Source organism: Rhinoderma darwinii, chromosome 3 (genome assembly GCF_050947455.1).
Source record: "Rhinoderma darwinii isolate aRhiDar2 chromosome 3, aRhiDar2.hap1, whole genome shotgun sequence".
Lineage (NCBI taxonomy): Eukaryota > Metazoa > Chordata > Amphibia > Anura > Rhinodermatidae > Rhinoderma > Rhinoderma darwinii.
This window is the reverse complement of record NC_134689.1, coordinates 252,942,437-252,958,375: the sequence shown is the minus strand read 5'-3', so window position 1 is coordinate 252,958,375 and position 15,939 is coordinate 252,942,437. Positions and strand designations below refer to the sequence as shown.

Below are 15,939 nucleotides of genomic sequence, written 5' to 3'. Positions count from 1 at the left end.
CTCCTACAAGCTTTGGCCGCCTCCCACCCACAAAATCCCCAACTCCATTCAGGTCTCCCCCTGAAGCCTGTAGTCCTGAACCGCTACACCAAGACTCCTAGTCCTGCAGTTGCCCCCAGCGGTTCATCAGATACATTCGAGGTTAAGGAGATATTGTACACCAGAAACGAAGGTGGAAGTACTTTTTATTTTGTGGATTGTCAGGGGTTTGGTCCAGAAGAGAGGTCCTGGGATCCAGAGGAGAACCTCAATGCTCCTACTCTCGTGAAGAAGTTTCTCTCCCTCTCTGGCCCCAAGAAAAGAGGGCGTAAGAGGGGGGATAATGTAACGCCCAACGCCACAGACCGTCAGGATTACAACAACCCCCGACGGCATGGATCTGTGAGCGCTGGCCTGCATCTCCTCCTCAGGAGACACCACTTCCGCTTCGTTCTGCTGTGTCCTGTAGGGTGCGTGTGTACGCTCGTGCCCGGCCTTAAAGGGCCAGCACGCACACATGAAGAAAATCATTCATTAGCCCATACTCACCCTAGACTATAAGAAGGGCTCTGCCCCTTCCTTCATTGCCTGAGCGTTGTTGTGTTTACCCATGTTAGTTGCAAATGGTTCCTTAGTGTCTTCCAGTTCCCAGTGTTCCCGTACCTGCTACCTGTATCCTACGTGCCTTCGGCATCATGTTGCTGGTGCACATGTAGGGCTCCATACTAAACCGTAAGTCTACGTGCGTACCTGGATGCTGGTCCTCAGCTAGTGTAGTCATTACTTGGGTTATAGCTGAGGAGCGGTGATGCAGTGTAGCACAGTATAGTGGGAGTAGACTTCAGAGACACTAAGGAACTGGCCAGAAATGGAGTTGAACTCAAACGCAGGTGAAATTTGACAACAGACAAGAAAGGCAAATGACGGGGCTGTTATTGAGTTGTTGCTCGCTAACCTAAGGAGAAAAGTCTAAGGAATCGCCCATTCTTCACCCTTAACCCTGCCAAGGAGGTATGGATGTTGCTAGTAGGATTACCAGGTCGTGGTCCACAGAACAGTCCCCAACAGGCGGTCAGACTGTGGATGGTGGGTTTAATCGATATTGTAGTTAAACAGATCTTAATCACCATCAGGCGGCAATGTCAGGTCCAGTAATGAGTATAAAGAGCAAGATCAGGCCAGAGATCGATACACAAATTATCGTATCAAGCGGAGTCAAGACAAACAGGGGTCAAACAGGGAATCACAGGAAGACAATAGGAAAACGCCATGAAACTAACCACTAGGAGCAGTTCCCCTTTAAGGTCTCCAGCCTCCGAAGTCATCCCCTGGCGCTTGGCCTCAATCCAGCAGCTGAGCCGCGCACCACGCAGAGCATGAATGGCACACCTCCAGATAGGCAGACAGAACGCAAAGGCGATCGGATGAGATCCCCAACATCACCACTTGTCCTTCCGTGGATTCATTTTGGTAGGTACTAATTACTGTATACTGGAATTACCCCACAACACCTGCCATTTTGGAGATGCTTTAATCCAGTTCTCTAGCCATCACAATTTTGCCCTTGTTAAGTAACTCAGCTCCTTACGCGGCTGCTTCCAACACATTAACTTCCAGAACTGACTGTTCTCTTCCTGCCCCTTGGCAGGTGCTATTGTCACGAGATAATCAATGTTATTCACTTCACCTGTCAGTGGTTTACTGTTATGACTAATCAGTTTACACCAACTCAGCCATAACATTAAAACCACTGGCAGGTGAAGTGAATAACATTGATTATCCTGTGATTATTGCACCTGTCAAGGGGTCATATATATTAGGCAGCAAATGAATAGTCAGTTCTCACTTCATATACTTGCAACTCTCACCCTAACCCATACTTCTAACAACACTAACTCAGGTGAGGTCGCAGCTAGAGCTAATATCTAAGTATTATTTTAAGGCCTAGCCTGAGTTAGAGCAGGTTGAAGTTGGATCTGCAAATATTTGCAGCTCTCACTTCAGCCTGTGAGGAAGAGGAGAGGGGGTCAGTGGGGACATGCAGGTAATGGAGGAGAATCTATCATCCTCCCCATGTCCCTGTATGGCTATAGGTAACCCCAGGGGAAAGGGTAACATTAACTTTTGTTAGTGTTATCCCCCCTTATCAATCAGAGAGCATACTTGCACTCTGATTGTCACATAAGAGGTCTTTTTTTTTTTAGAAAAGGAGTGAGAAGATGGGCAGTAGCTCATCTAATCACCCCTCTGAACTTTATCAGGCCATTTATTAAGTTGCACCAAGCACTTGCACCACACACAAATATAAATAATGTTTGGATGCTCTCGGCTCAAGGACCGCCCAGTTACCGGAAGAAAAGAGGCTTTGCAGTCCAGCAACCAGGAACAGACTGCAAAACAGAAAAATTAGAATTTACTGCTCAAAAAGGAGGGGGAGAATTAACAAGAGATAAGAAAAGCAATTCAGATATTTTTTAAAATATTTTTTGGTACCCGGACAACCCCTATAAGGTTAGGGAATTGAGATTATTGATTAGAGTTAGGCTGTGTTCATTGCGGTCTAAGTCTATTTCAATCACTCACCGTATCCACACCTCCTGCCATCAGTTCAGTAATACTAGCTTTTATGTCCTCAAGAGGAAGCTGATCTTGAAGGAGGAGACTAGAAAGGACTCCTGAATATCCATTGTCCGAGCGATGCCTTAGAGAACTGTAGATACCTTGTATACACCGATCAGCTGGGAAAGACAACATTCACATTTGTGCATAAGTGGACTCACAACACCACAACACAACAACAAATAAGATTAAGGGCAGAATAATATGGGGACAGGTCTGCTATACTATTAGCCCAAAAGGAACAAAAAATATTTTGCCGTTTGACTTTATAGAGCCTTATGAAAAAAATACAGAAAACTCATAGTTACTCATTGTTAGTCCTATGAATTCCTGAGTGGTGCACACCTCACCAGTGTGTATACCTGCAGATACACAGCAGCCTGTCAGTCACTAATGAGAGGGGTGGGGAAGACATGGAGAGACCTCCCCTCATAAATACACTGGACTCATAGCTATGAGTTTACTGTATTCTTTAATAGGTTCTATTCGCCAAACGGCAAAATATTTCTTTGTGCCTGTTGGCTCATAGTATAGCTGACCTGTCCCCATACTATGCTGCCCTTAAACTGGGCAATATAGTGTGAGGACAGATATGCTGTAATTACTTTTATTAAGTTTAAACACCTGGCAACACACTTTAATTTGGACATATCTAGCACAAATGTGCCCTGAGAAACCACTGAGATTGAAACACGAAATCAATAAAGCAAAGCCGAGATGTCTTCTTATAATCCAGTCTCATTTAATACTTAATGAAATAAGTTAAATTAAAGCCCCTTTCACATCAAGCTCAGGAAATCCTTTCTCATTTTCCATCAAGGAGGGATGATATAATCTTGGAGAGTGGAAGCATTCTATAATATTTGTTATAGGGAAGTTTCCTCTTTCCCTTGTGCCATGAGACCATTCTCCTTTTGAGAGAATTGGTCTCCTGAGCTTGATGTGAAAGCTTGATGAAAAAAAACACACACAGTTCACAGTGAATTGCAGTGGTGGTGTTATGATGCAGTTTTCAGCCGCGCTGTTATGGCTGCAGTCGCGGACCGCTGCCGCTTACCTCCGCGAACAGCCGCGACCGCAACTTCCTGGCCGCCTGCCAACGTCCTCCTCCCCGGAGATCCCGGCTGGCGCAGCCTTCCCTTCCTAGAGTCTGTGATGGAGTGCGCGCGCGCTTGTTCCTGGCTTAAAGGGCCAGCGCGCACACTTCCTAAAAGTTCCCTACCTCAGTGCACCCTGAACTATAGAAAGGGCTCTGCCCTCCCACTCCTTGCCTGAGCGTTGTTTGTACTTTTCCCATGTTTGTATTGCAAATGGTCCCTTAGTGTTTTCCTTCTCCCAGTGTTCCCGTTCCCTGCTTACTATCTCCTGTGTCCCGTGCTGTGTTTCCTTCCTTAGTCTGCCTTGTATCGGTGTAGTATGGTGCCGCCTGCTGGATACACCATGTCTGTGTGACATCTGCCATCACTGGGGCCATCCGCCACTCCTGGCGCAACCTACCACACCTAACTCTATCTGTACCGGAGCCCTGACGCTGTCTGGACTATCTCAGGTACCCTTGTGCTACGCACCTCTACATAGACTGTGAGTTGGTCAGCTGCCTCTTCGCTACGGCGGAGCGGCCTAGTGGGTACACATACCCTAGATCGTGACACACGTAGCAAGTACAAGTGAAGAACATGTTTTTTTTATGCTTCACCTGTACTTTGCTGCATGGTTCTTGGCAATAGCACAACCATATACAAGTAGGCACACCCTAATGCTGGTGCTACACACATGTAGTGAGATTTTCTCCATTTAACTATAGAGCTTCAGCTGCAGTCCAAAGGAATATATTGAGTTGCATGCAATCTTGTGGATTGCAGCTGTAACTCTAGTTATCCCCTTCTGACGTTGATTACCCAGAAATTACTACTGTATCTGTAGTAATAGAAGTTCAGTTACAAACTTTGATGCAGTTGGAGTACAGAAGCATTGTTACAGTATCCCCACCTACCATGGTTGAAGATGGAATCCCAGGCCTTCACATGGTTTTTCCAAATAGAAGAGTTTATGAACCTTAGGAGCCGCGGAGGAATGTAAAGCATGGGGCTGGTAGTGTGAAACATGACGGTTACAGAGTCTATGAACTCTTGAGATTCAGGGTTTATGTAATCCTGTAGCAGACCAAGACGCTGTCCATAAAGCACATAGCAAACAGCTGTGAAAAGAACAAATTTATATCAATAGTCGCACATTGAGATTTTAATATTTCACCACTGCCCAGTTGTGTTCAGCTGTAAGCTAATAAAGGGAACAAAAAAAATACTGAATAAAAAAACAACGCACATATCCCCTTTATATTGGAGTATCTTGTAATAATTAATTGACTGATAAAAGTATTTGGTTGCAGTTTTTTCAGCTAATGGAGGTGCAGCCAGTTTTTAGGTTTCAGGGAACAGTTGCTTTTTTACAGCGGTGATATGGCTGTTGGCTAGTCTTATTCCTTAATTTAATTTAGGAATTATTCAAACATTGTGTGTATGTGTAATTAGGTTATCTTTGCCTTATATTACATTTAGTTTAAAAATCACAAACCATTTTGTTTGACAGCCCTTAAATAATAAGGATGTATGAAAGTGGGCATATATGAATACCTTTAAATACTGAAGAAGAAGAAGAAGAAGAAGAAGAAGAAGAAGAAGAAGAAGAAGAAGAAGAAGAAGAAGAAGAAGAAGAAGAAGAAGAAGAAGAAGAAGAAGAAGAAGAAGAAGAAGAAGAAGAAGAAGAAGAAGAAGAAGAAGAAGAAGAAGAAGAAGAAGAAGAAGAAGAAGAAGAAGAAGAAGAAGAAGAAGAAGAAGAAGAAGAAGAAGAAGAAGAAGAAGAAGAAGAAGAAGAAGAAGAAGAAGAAGAAGAAGAAGAAGAAGAAGAAGAAGAAGAAGAAGAAGAAGAAGAAGAAGAAGAAGAAGAAGAAGAAGAAGAATTACCTTTAAATACTTGCACAGAAGAAGAAGAAGAAGAAGAAGAAGAAGAAGAAGAAGAAGAAGAAGAAGAAGAAGAAGAAGAAGAAGAAGAAGAAGAAGAAGAAGAAGAAGAAGAAGAAGAAGAAGAATTACCTATGTGCCATTAATGTTTCGGTTTTTTGTAACAATTTGTGGTTATTTCTTTGTAAGTCTGATGATTTCATTTGTATGGAGCAGAAAATCTTTTAATATCCACTGCTTGCAATGGCAGAAATTATGTGACTTGACAGCATCTGTTTCAAATGACGATTTGTAACTTACTGAAAATGATTTCGATAGACATCTTCTACTTTTGTAATTTCTAAAGGGTTGCCTGCATTCTTTAAAGTGTAGACTTATTAATCACTAGTACAGCAGTATTTTTTTCCGAGTATGCATTTTGTATGGACATATTTATTCAGATTGACTTGACAGCCAACCTTATGGAGGTCACTTAGGCATTCAGGGTCTAAGATACAGAGAAAAAAGGCACCAAAACTACTTTGCTGCACAGGCATCACTTTGTATCTAAAACAATCTGCGCTTTCCTTTTGCAGAAACATATAATACCATATCCATATATTATTATACAACCTATCCCCACCTTGTCTAAGCTAGTTTTCCCCTGTCATAGCGTGCATTCTTATAACACAAGCTGAATTTGCACGGCACAGAGTTAAAAGTGAGAGTTTGTTGCCAAACAGTGAGTCTTCAGAATATATAAGTAGTCATGTAATATAAGTAGCATAGGTGTAGAAGTAATGATAATAATAATCTTTCTTTAAATTGCATCAACATATTCCACAGCACTTTACAATTCAGAGGGAACATGTACAGACAATACCAGACATTACATAGTGACAAAACTTATTAACAAATCAGACAAGCGGAGGGCCCTGCTCGCAAAAGCTTACAATCTATAAAGGAACTGGAGGTGATACAAGAGGTCCAGCCATGATTTATACATATGGGGTAGCAGGGGCCGACATATCGCCGATGCAGCCGCTTCAGCTGCACAGGGGCTCGGAGGCAGGCCATGTGGCAGACAGAGGGGGCCCCCTTCCCTCCCTGTGTACTTTTGGGAACACACAGATCGGGCCCACTTGCTTCACATATGTTATTGATGCCATCAATAACATATGTTAAGGAAGGGTGCCCAATCGGTGAGTTGCCAAATGTGCACAGGGTGGGAGGGGGACTCCTCTGTCTGCCGCGCCGCTCTATTACTTAGAAAACGTATTAGGAGGGGAGGGGCCTGGCGAGGCTTGTTCTATCTGGTGGTCTTCATCACCTAGTAACCAGCGTCACTGTCAAATGTAGGCAACATCTGACAGTGATGCTCACTAGTTGACCAAGACCACCAGATAGAGTGCGCCGCACCTAGCAAGCAGCATCGTTATCTTCGGACCAGTTATTAATCCAGGATGGCGGCGCTGCTGAAATTAAGCCTAATACTGGTTGACTGTGCCTCTCTAAACCCTGTTCTGCCTTCATCGGCTACTGCTGCTTCCCGGCCACAAAGCTTGCTGAGCTACACTGTTTGCGTAACTCCCATAGACGTGAATGTCAGTTACGGAAGCAGCGCTGCACGATAAAGTCATTATAAGTTAGTTACAAGAGTGGTTGTGTATAACGGTTCTCACCGGTTTGTTCGTGGATCCTTGTTGTCATCTGGGAGATGGTGCTTAGAACCCAGGCAACGCTTGGCTCAGCGGGTAAAGGCAGTCGAATGTATAGGCAGAAGTCAGGACAAGCAGCAGACGTCGTAACGGGTATGGCAGCAATAGGTCAAGGCAGGCTGCAGACGTCATAACGGGTATGGCAGCAATAGGTCAAGGCAGGCGGCAGACAAGGATAGTCAAGCTCAAGCAGAAGTCAGTAACGGGAAATCCAGACAAAAGGCAGAAGGAACGTAAACAGGGAACTAGGGCACAGGGTACTCACGGGGAACTTGGTTGAACAAACAGGGATGGAAGGGAGGAGGAACCTTAAATAGGAAGTTCTTAGGAATTAAGGCGCGTACTGGCCCTTTAAGGCAGGAGGAGTCAGCGCGCACGCCCTCTAGTGACTGCAGCCGCACATCGAGGATGCCGACCACGGAAGGAGGTAATGGATGCACTCACCTGATGCCGTCCAGGGCCAGCAGAGCGTCTGGACCTGGTAAGTGGAGCTCAGGATGAGCAGCTGGTGAGGGAGGACACCGGAATCGGAGCAGAGGCCGTGGGGACGGCAGGGAACGGCGCGGCAGCCATTACAGAACCCCCCTTTATGCCCCCTCTTTTTAGGCTTGCTTGGAAACCTTCGCTCAAAGTCCTTAATGAGAGCTGGGGCGTTGATATTCTCCATGGGCTCCCATGATCTCTCCTCAGGAACATAATCTTTCCAGTCCACCAGGTACCATAATCTCCCCCGTGATTGTTTGACATCCAGGATCTCTTGAATTTCAAATTCGGCATCAGCTGCTGGTGCAGGATGGACAGGAATTTTCTTAGAAAATCGGTTGAGTATAGTGGGTTTCAGCAGGGAAATGTGGAAGGAACAAGAGATTTTTAGAGACTGAGGAAGGTGAAGTTTGAAAGTTACTGGATTAATTTGTTTTGATATTTCATAGAGGCCCAGAAACCAAGGAGCTAGCTTGTAGCAAGGGGTCTTCAGATGTATGTACCGGGTGGACAGCCAGACTTTATCCCCAGGAAGGAGCTGCGGCGGTATCCTGCGTTTTTCATCCGCGCCTCTTATAAACCTGGCTACGGCTTTGTGGATGGAGTCCTTGGCCGTCTGCCAAATCCGTACAAAGTCGCGGTGGACCGTGTTAGCAGCTGGAACCTCAGAAGGCACAGAGACTGGTAGGGGAATTCCTGGGTGCTGGCCCTACACCAAGAAGAAGGGAGAAGAGCGGGTAAACTCCCCCGTATGGTTGTTGTAGGCAAATTCGGCGCCATGGAAGCAGACCTGCCCAGTTGTCTTGTCGCGGAGACACGAAATTCCTGAGGAAACCTTCAAGTATTTGGATTATCTGCTCTACTTGACCATTAAATTGGGGATGGTATGCGGAAGAGAAGTCTAGTTTGACCTCCAGCAGTTTGCACAAGGCTCTCCAGAACTTGGATGTGAACTGAACTGCTCTGTCAGAAACAATATGCTTAAGAAGACCATGCAGGCGAAAGATGTGCTTGACAAACAGCGTTGCCAGTCGGGAAGATGACGGAAGGCCTGAGAGAGGTACGAAGTGCGCATCTTGGAAAAGCGATCTACCACAACCCAGATCACGGTACACCCAGCAGAACTAGGCAGATCGGTGATGAAGTCCATGGCAATGTGTGACCAGGGAGAGTCAGGCACGGGCAGGGGGTGCAAAAGGCCAGCAGGTCTTGAATGGGAGACTTTATTTTGAGAGCAAGTGGAGCAGGCAGAAACAAAGTCTTTAGTGTCTTGAGACATGGAAGGCCAACAGTACTGACGACCAATCAAATTGAGAGTCCTTTTGATGCCAGGGTGCCCAGAAACCCTGGAGGCATGACCTTAACGCAGAACACAATCCCTTTGTTTCGAGGGTACGTAGGTCTTTCCTGGGGAACGTGCACCACTTCAGCAGGAGCAGCGATCGCAATAAGTTTCGGATCTATAATAAACTGTGGGCTGGGCTCTTGGTCTTTGCGATAAAAACAGCGAGATAAGGCGTCAGCCTTGGTATTCTTTCCAGCAGGTCTGTAGTGAAGCTGAAAATCGAATCTGGAGAAGAATAATGCCCACCGAGCTTAACGAGAATTTAGGCGTTGAGCAGTTTGTAAGTATAGGAGGTTTTTATGATCTGTGTAAATGATGATGGGGTGCCGTGCACCCTCAAGCAAATGTCTCCATTCCTCCAGGGCCAATTTAATAGCTAAAAGTTCTTTATCTCGAATTCCATCATTTTTTTCAGCAGATGTGAACGATTTGGAGAAAAAAACGCAGGCCACCAGTCTCCCTCTACAAGTCTTCTGGGACAGAATAGCTCCAGCTCCCACAGATGAAGCTTCGACCTCCAGAACAAAGGGTTTGGTGGAATCCGGTCTATGTAGGACTGAGGCGGAAGAGAAGGCAGCTTTAAGAGCTTGGAATGCGGCTTCGGCCTCCGCAGTCCAGTCTTTAGCATTAACCCCTTTTTTGGTCAGAGCAGAAATAGGAGCCGTCATAGAGGAGAAATGAGGAATAAACTGGCGGTAATAATTTGTGAATCCTAGCAGGCGTTGGACCGCTTTGAGTCCTTGCGGACGAGGCCAGTTGAGAATTGAGGACAGCTTGGCTGGATCCATTTGAAGACCCTGGTCGGAAATGACATACCCCAAGAAAGGCAGGCTAGTTCTCTCGAAGAGGCATTTCTCTAGCTTGGCAAACAGAGAGTTCTCTCGCAGACGTTGTAACACTTGGCACACATGCACACGATGAGTTTGAATATTGGGAGAAAATATTAAAATGTCATCTAGGTATACCACCACACAGCTGTACAACAGATCTCGAAAAATGTCATTAACAAAGGCCTGGAAAACCGCAGGAGCATTACAAAGTCCAAAGGGCATGACAAGGTATTCAAAATGCCCATCACGAGTATTGAAGGCGGTTTTCCATTCGTCTCCCTCGCGGATACGGATGAGATTATAGGCTCCACGTAGGTCTAGTTTGGTGAAGATTTTCGCCCCCTGTAGACGGTCAAAGAGTTCTGAGATCAATGGTAACGGGCACTTGTTCTTTAACGTGATATTATTAAATCCTCGGTAATCAATACAAGGACGCAGGGAGCCGTCTTTTTTTCCCACAAAGTAAAACCCTGCGCCAGCCGGAGAGGAGGACTTACGGATGAATCCTCACTCCAGATTTTCTTGGACATACCTAGACATGGCCTCAGTCTCGGGCAAAGACGAAGGGTAGACTCTACCTCTGGGAGGCGTGGCATTGGGGACCAAGTCTATGGCACAGTCGTATGGCCTGTGAGGAGGCAGCGATTCAGCTTGTTGTTTGCAGAAGACATCCGAGAAGTTTTTGTATGGAGTAGGAAGTTCTGCTAAGTCAGGTTCTGTAAACTGAGGCATAGGTGGGCGAATAGATAGTAGACAATGTTGGTGACAGAAGTCACTCCAGCGGGTAATTTGACCTCCAGTCCAGTCACTAACAGGAGAGTGCTTCTGCAACCACAGTAGACCTAGAAGCAAAGGGTTCAGAGAGGTCTTTAACACATAGAAGGAGATACGTTCCTGGTGCAGTGCCCCTGTTAACAGGAGAATGGGCTTGGTGACGAGATAGATAGTTTCCTGTAGAAGCCTCCCATCTACAGAAGCAATGGACAACGGTTTGGAGAGTCTTTGCACTGGGATTTGGTAGCGATTTACCAAGGACTGGCACAGAAAATTCCCAGCGGATCCGGAATCTAGGAAGGCTTGAACGCCGAAAGTGGTTCCTGCAAAGGACAGCTTCGCTGGTATGGTCATTTTCTGAGAGTAAGGTATTCCACCAAGGGTAGCCTCTTCTACTTGCCCTAGGCATTGGAGTTTTCCGGCCTCACTGGACAGTCTCTGAGGAAGTGCGTATTTCCACCACAATACAAACATAAATTCAGCTTGCGTCTATTCTGGCGCTCCTCAGGCGTGAGTCTTATTCTCTCCACCTGCATGGGTTCGTCCGACCGGGAGGAAGATGCGGCCAGAAGAGGTCTTTGGAAGGTTGGTGCCAATCGTGATGTCCGATTGCCTCGAGCAGATTCTTGTTGTCTCTCACGGAAACGTATATCTATGCGGTTAGCTAGAGTGATCAAGTCATCCAAGGACGGTGGAAGGTCTCGGCCAGCAAGTTCATCCTTGATTCGGCCCGCCAGACCCTCCCAGAAGGTCGATACCAAAGCCTCATTATTCCACTGGAGTCCAGTAGCCAGGGTGCGGAATTGAATGGCGTATTGGCCTACCGTGGAGGTTCCTTGTCAGAGCTTGAGTAGAGAGGAAGCTGCAGAAGAGGCTTGACCCGGTTCTTCAAACACCCTTTTAAACGCGGAGAGAAAGTTCTGAATGTTGTACATGATCGGGTCGTTTCTCTCCCACAAGGGCAATGCCCAAGCCAGCGCTTCACCAGACAGCAGGGACAGGATATAGGCCACCTTAGCCCGGTCTGAGGAAAAATGATGTGCCATAACTTAGAAGTGGATGGTGCATTGGTTAACAAATCCCCTGCAGGTCCTGGGATCTGCCTCATAGCGGGCAGGCGTAGGTAAGTGAAGTCCGGGACTGTAGACAGGAGCTTGTTGTGGTGGTGATGGTAGTATCGGAGGCGCCGGAGGTGCTAGTTCCTTCAAACGAGTGGACACATTCTGCAGTAGCTGAAACAGCTGATCTTGGCGGACTCGTTGTCTAGAAAGCTCCTGAGACATATGTGTCAAGGGGATCCATGGCTTGTTCAACCTATAACGGTTCTCACCGGTTTGTTCGTGGATCCTCGGTGTCATCTGGGAGATTGTGCTTAGAACCCAGGCAACGCTTGGCACAGCGAGTAGAGGCAGTCGGATGGATAGGCAGAAGTCAGGACAGGCAGCAGACGTCGTAACGGGTATGGCAGCAATAGGTCAAGGCAGGCAGCAGACGTCGTAACAGGTATGGCAGCAATAGGTCAAGGTAGGCGGCAGACGTCGTAACGGGTATGGCAGCAATAGGTCAAGGCAGGCGGCAGACAAGGATAGTCAAGTTCAAGCAGAGGTCAGTAACGGGAAATCCAGACAAAAGGCAGAAGGAACGGAAACAGGGAACTAGGGCACAGGGAACTCACGGGGAACTTGGTTGAACAATCAGGGATGGAAGGTAGTGGGAACCTTAAATAGGAAGTTCTTAGGAATTAAGGCGCGCGCTGGCCCTTTAAGGCAGGACGAGTCAGCGCGCGCGCCCTCTAGTGACTGCAGCCGCATATCGAGGATGCCGACCGCAGAAGGAGGTAATGGATGCACTCACCTGACTCCGTCCAGGGTCAGCAGATCGTCCGGACCGGGTAAGTGGAGCTCGGGATGAGCAGCTGGTGAGGGAGGGCGCCGGAACCAGAGCAGAGGCCATGGGGACGGTGGGGAACGGCGCGGCAGCCGTTACATTGTGTTATACTCATACTTTATGTTTGTTACTTGTCTTCTAAACTAGTAATAAACTGTGCAATATAGATTTGTATAGTTTTATATGCACGCGGGCATGGTTAGGTTATGGGGGGCACAGGGCACATTCTTTGCACAGGGGCCCTCTGCAGTCTGTGTCCGCCTCTGTGGGGTAGTACACATAAAGCTGCATGAGCTGGTCACCAGGAAGTATCTGTGTATGACAGATAAGAAGTGCATTAGGGTACAAGAAGTGGGTGGGGATACTGCTGAATGAGGGGATCAGGTTGTCAGGACTAATGTAAAAGGGCGAGGGGAGTAAAGGAAAGAAGTCAATTTGCGATTGTGATAGGCCTGCCTTAAAAGATGTGGTTTCAGGACACCCTTAAAACTATGGATGTTGGGAATTAAGTAGTAGTAATAATATTATATAAAAGTAAAAAATATTAAAGGATATTATAATATTTGATTGCAACTATATTTCAGCCACATTGAAGTACTCTTTATTGTAAATAAAACTTGAGAAATTGTCCCATACTGTTAAACAGCTTATCTGACATTTGTTAGCAAAAATGACTACAGTTTTTACACAGGATTTTTTAAGACTGAGAGTCCCATAGCGTCCCATGGTGTTCTCAGTCCGGGTCAGTATATCCACCAGAGGTCCCGTTATTGCGGTTGTAATACAGACCCCAAAATGTGCCTGTATTATGGCAGTGTGAAAGTGGCCTAAAAAGAACCTGCCTACCTCGGTTCAAATATAAATTGCCAATAGCTTTGGACATTGGTTAGTTGAGGGTAATAGGTATTCAATGGGTTTTCAAATGTATATGGAGTAAAACGGTTTTGTTCTTGTACTTACACTCCAAAGCAAATCGAAAGAGCTCATTGGTCAGGTCAGCTGTCCACTTTCCCCGACCACTTCTTTCCACCTGAGTATATACTCTGCGAACAAAGTCTTGTCCGACATTGTCCAGGAGAGGCAGGAAGCGATTCATTCCTGCTACTGAAAGAACCTCCCGATTTAACAGCAGTCGTTGGCAACGCCAATCTTCCCCACTCCTAAAAAAAATTATAGTTCTTAGTATGTTCTCCACGTGTAGCATACACAGCACCAATATTTTCTAAAAGATTACTAATATACAGTAATGCAAGCTCTTCATAAAATTATTCTAACTCCACATTACACTAATAGATTGTAAGCTGTTCAGAAAAGTATTCTAAATCTACATTACAGTAATAGATTGTAAGCTCTTCAGAAAATAATTCTAACTCTACATTGCAGTAATAGACTGTAAGCTCTTCTGAACCATATTCTAACTCTACATTACAGTAATAAATTGCAATTATAGATAAATAACATACACTTCCAGAAAGGAAGCAGCTGAGAGTACCAATATGGATTCCAAGAAAGGACCAGCAAAATATTTATTTTTACTTTAGGTGTTACATATAAGTACAAAATACGTAAAGGAAACGATTTACAAAGTTACTCAAGTTTTTATGTAAACTTTGATGGTGAAATGTTCGAGTGGAGTTTTCCATTAATATTGGGAAAGAGAGTGTTTTTATGAGCCATTGGCATGTAACACAAAGGACCAAGGAGAAGTGTGGCAAGATGACATTGACTGTGCAATGAGTAATTATTATCACGTTATATGGACCTTGGAGCCTGGCAGGAAGAATAACATGACTTATTTAAGTGACTTTTCACACAAAATTAACTCTTAATGGAAATACAGTCATTTTATTCATACTTAACCGTTTGGCACATCCATAACTTACCTAAAATATTTTGCTACTTCACACCTTGGGTCATACTAACACTCACCTAAATATGGGTAAGTGCATCAACTGGGCTAAATTAGGTCTCATGTTATATATTTAATGCACTAGTCACTTTAAGTAAATACAAGCTTTTACATTGAGCTTCCTACACTTTGTTTCCGTGCTATTCCTATCTAAGCCTAGCTATACAGATATATCCCGTATTGGAGTTTTACATTGATCTAACTTTTAATGTTATATACAGATTGTGTGTGCATACTTTAGATTAATGTTACTGGTGATCCAGATACAGATTTGTTTTAGATTCTCTGTTTTGTTTTTTTGTTGTTATTAATGAAGATTGTCTATTTTTTACTTGATAAATATGGACTCTTTTGTTCTCTAGTCTATATCTAAAATATTTTATATAGCGTTATTTTTCAAAGACAAAAAAATATTTCTAATCACAAATAACTCCTTTACTGTACAAGACTTGCAAGTCTTGGTGTGGTGTGGTGTGTGAGGGCATTTGGGACGGAAATAAAGGCTGCCAATGAGTTGATTTTGGCATTTGGGACCACAGGAATCATTTTATTTTTGCATCGTCACATTCCTGGAGCTACAACTTATTTGTTTTTCTGGCAATATAGCCAAGATTTTTGTGGGACTAGTAGTATTTCTCAATAGCAATCATTTTGGGATACATATAACTTGTTGCTTAACTTTTATTAACTTTTTTTGCGGAATAGGAAAAAACTGTATTTTCGGCATTTTTTTAAATTTACATTTACGATTACACTATTCACCATGCGGCATAAATAATAGGTTAAATATATTCTAGTGGTGGTTACAATTACAGCGATACCCCATATGTATATTTTTGTTGTTGTTTTATTAACTTTGCACAACAGAAGTACTTTTCATGGGGAAAAAAACATCATTTTTCTGTTGCTGCATTCCAAGAGCTGTAACTTTTTATTTTTCCGTTGATGTATCTGTATGTATTTATCACAGTGACTCATGCGGGATGATACATTTTGCACATCTTTAAAGACTGCTGTCTAACTTTATACGATATCTTGGTTGGCTTACTTTAGACCACTTTTTTTGCGGCAAAAATTTGGCATAATTTGGTACATCTTAAGCCATGCCCCCATGTCAAGTAAATTACTAAAAGTGTCTAAAACATTATAGAAATGTGGCACTACTGTTGGATCGCTACTATATTGCTTTGGAATAAATGATATATTGAAGCATTATTGTTTGTCAGTAATAATCTAATAATATAAATAATTACATTAAATTACTAAATTCAGCAATAGCAGGCGCCTAGAGGCCTTTATTAGGTCCCCAGCTGCCATGGAAATCCGTGGGCTCCCTGCGATCGCAAGGTGCCGATGGGATGAAACAGGGAGCACCCTCCCTTTGTAGCCACTTAGATGCTGTGGTCGCTATTGACCACTGAATCTTAGGGGTTATAGGGAACCTGTCACATTGAAC

At 44.5% G+C, this 15,939-nt stretch overlaps 1 protein-coding gene across 1 annotated transcript in view; it reads right to left on the bottom strand.

Annotated features, from left to right (window-relative positions):
* CYP11A1 (cytochrome P450 family 11 subfamily A member 1) overlaps positions 1–15,939 on the bottom strand; it is a 74,158-nt gene that overhangs the window by 26,979 nt on the left and 31,240 nt on the right. Inside the window, exons 3-5 of the mRNA XM_075855153.1 lie at positions 13,535–13,734; positions 4,592–4,795; positions 2,563–2,717 (exon numbers count right to left, since the gene is read on the bottom strand). Of these exons, the coding sequence (XP_075711268.1) occupies positions 2,563–2,717; positions 4,592–4,795; positions 13,535–13,734 (559 nt within the window). The remainder of the gene's footprint in view (positions 1–2,562; positions 2,718–4,591; positions 4,796–13,534; positions 13,735–15,939) is intronic.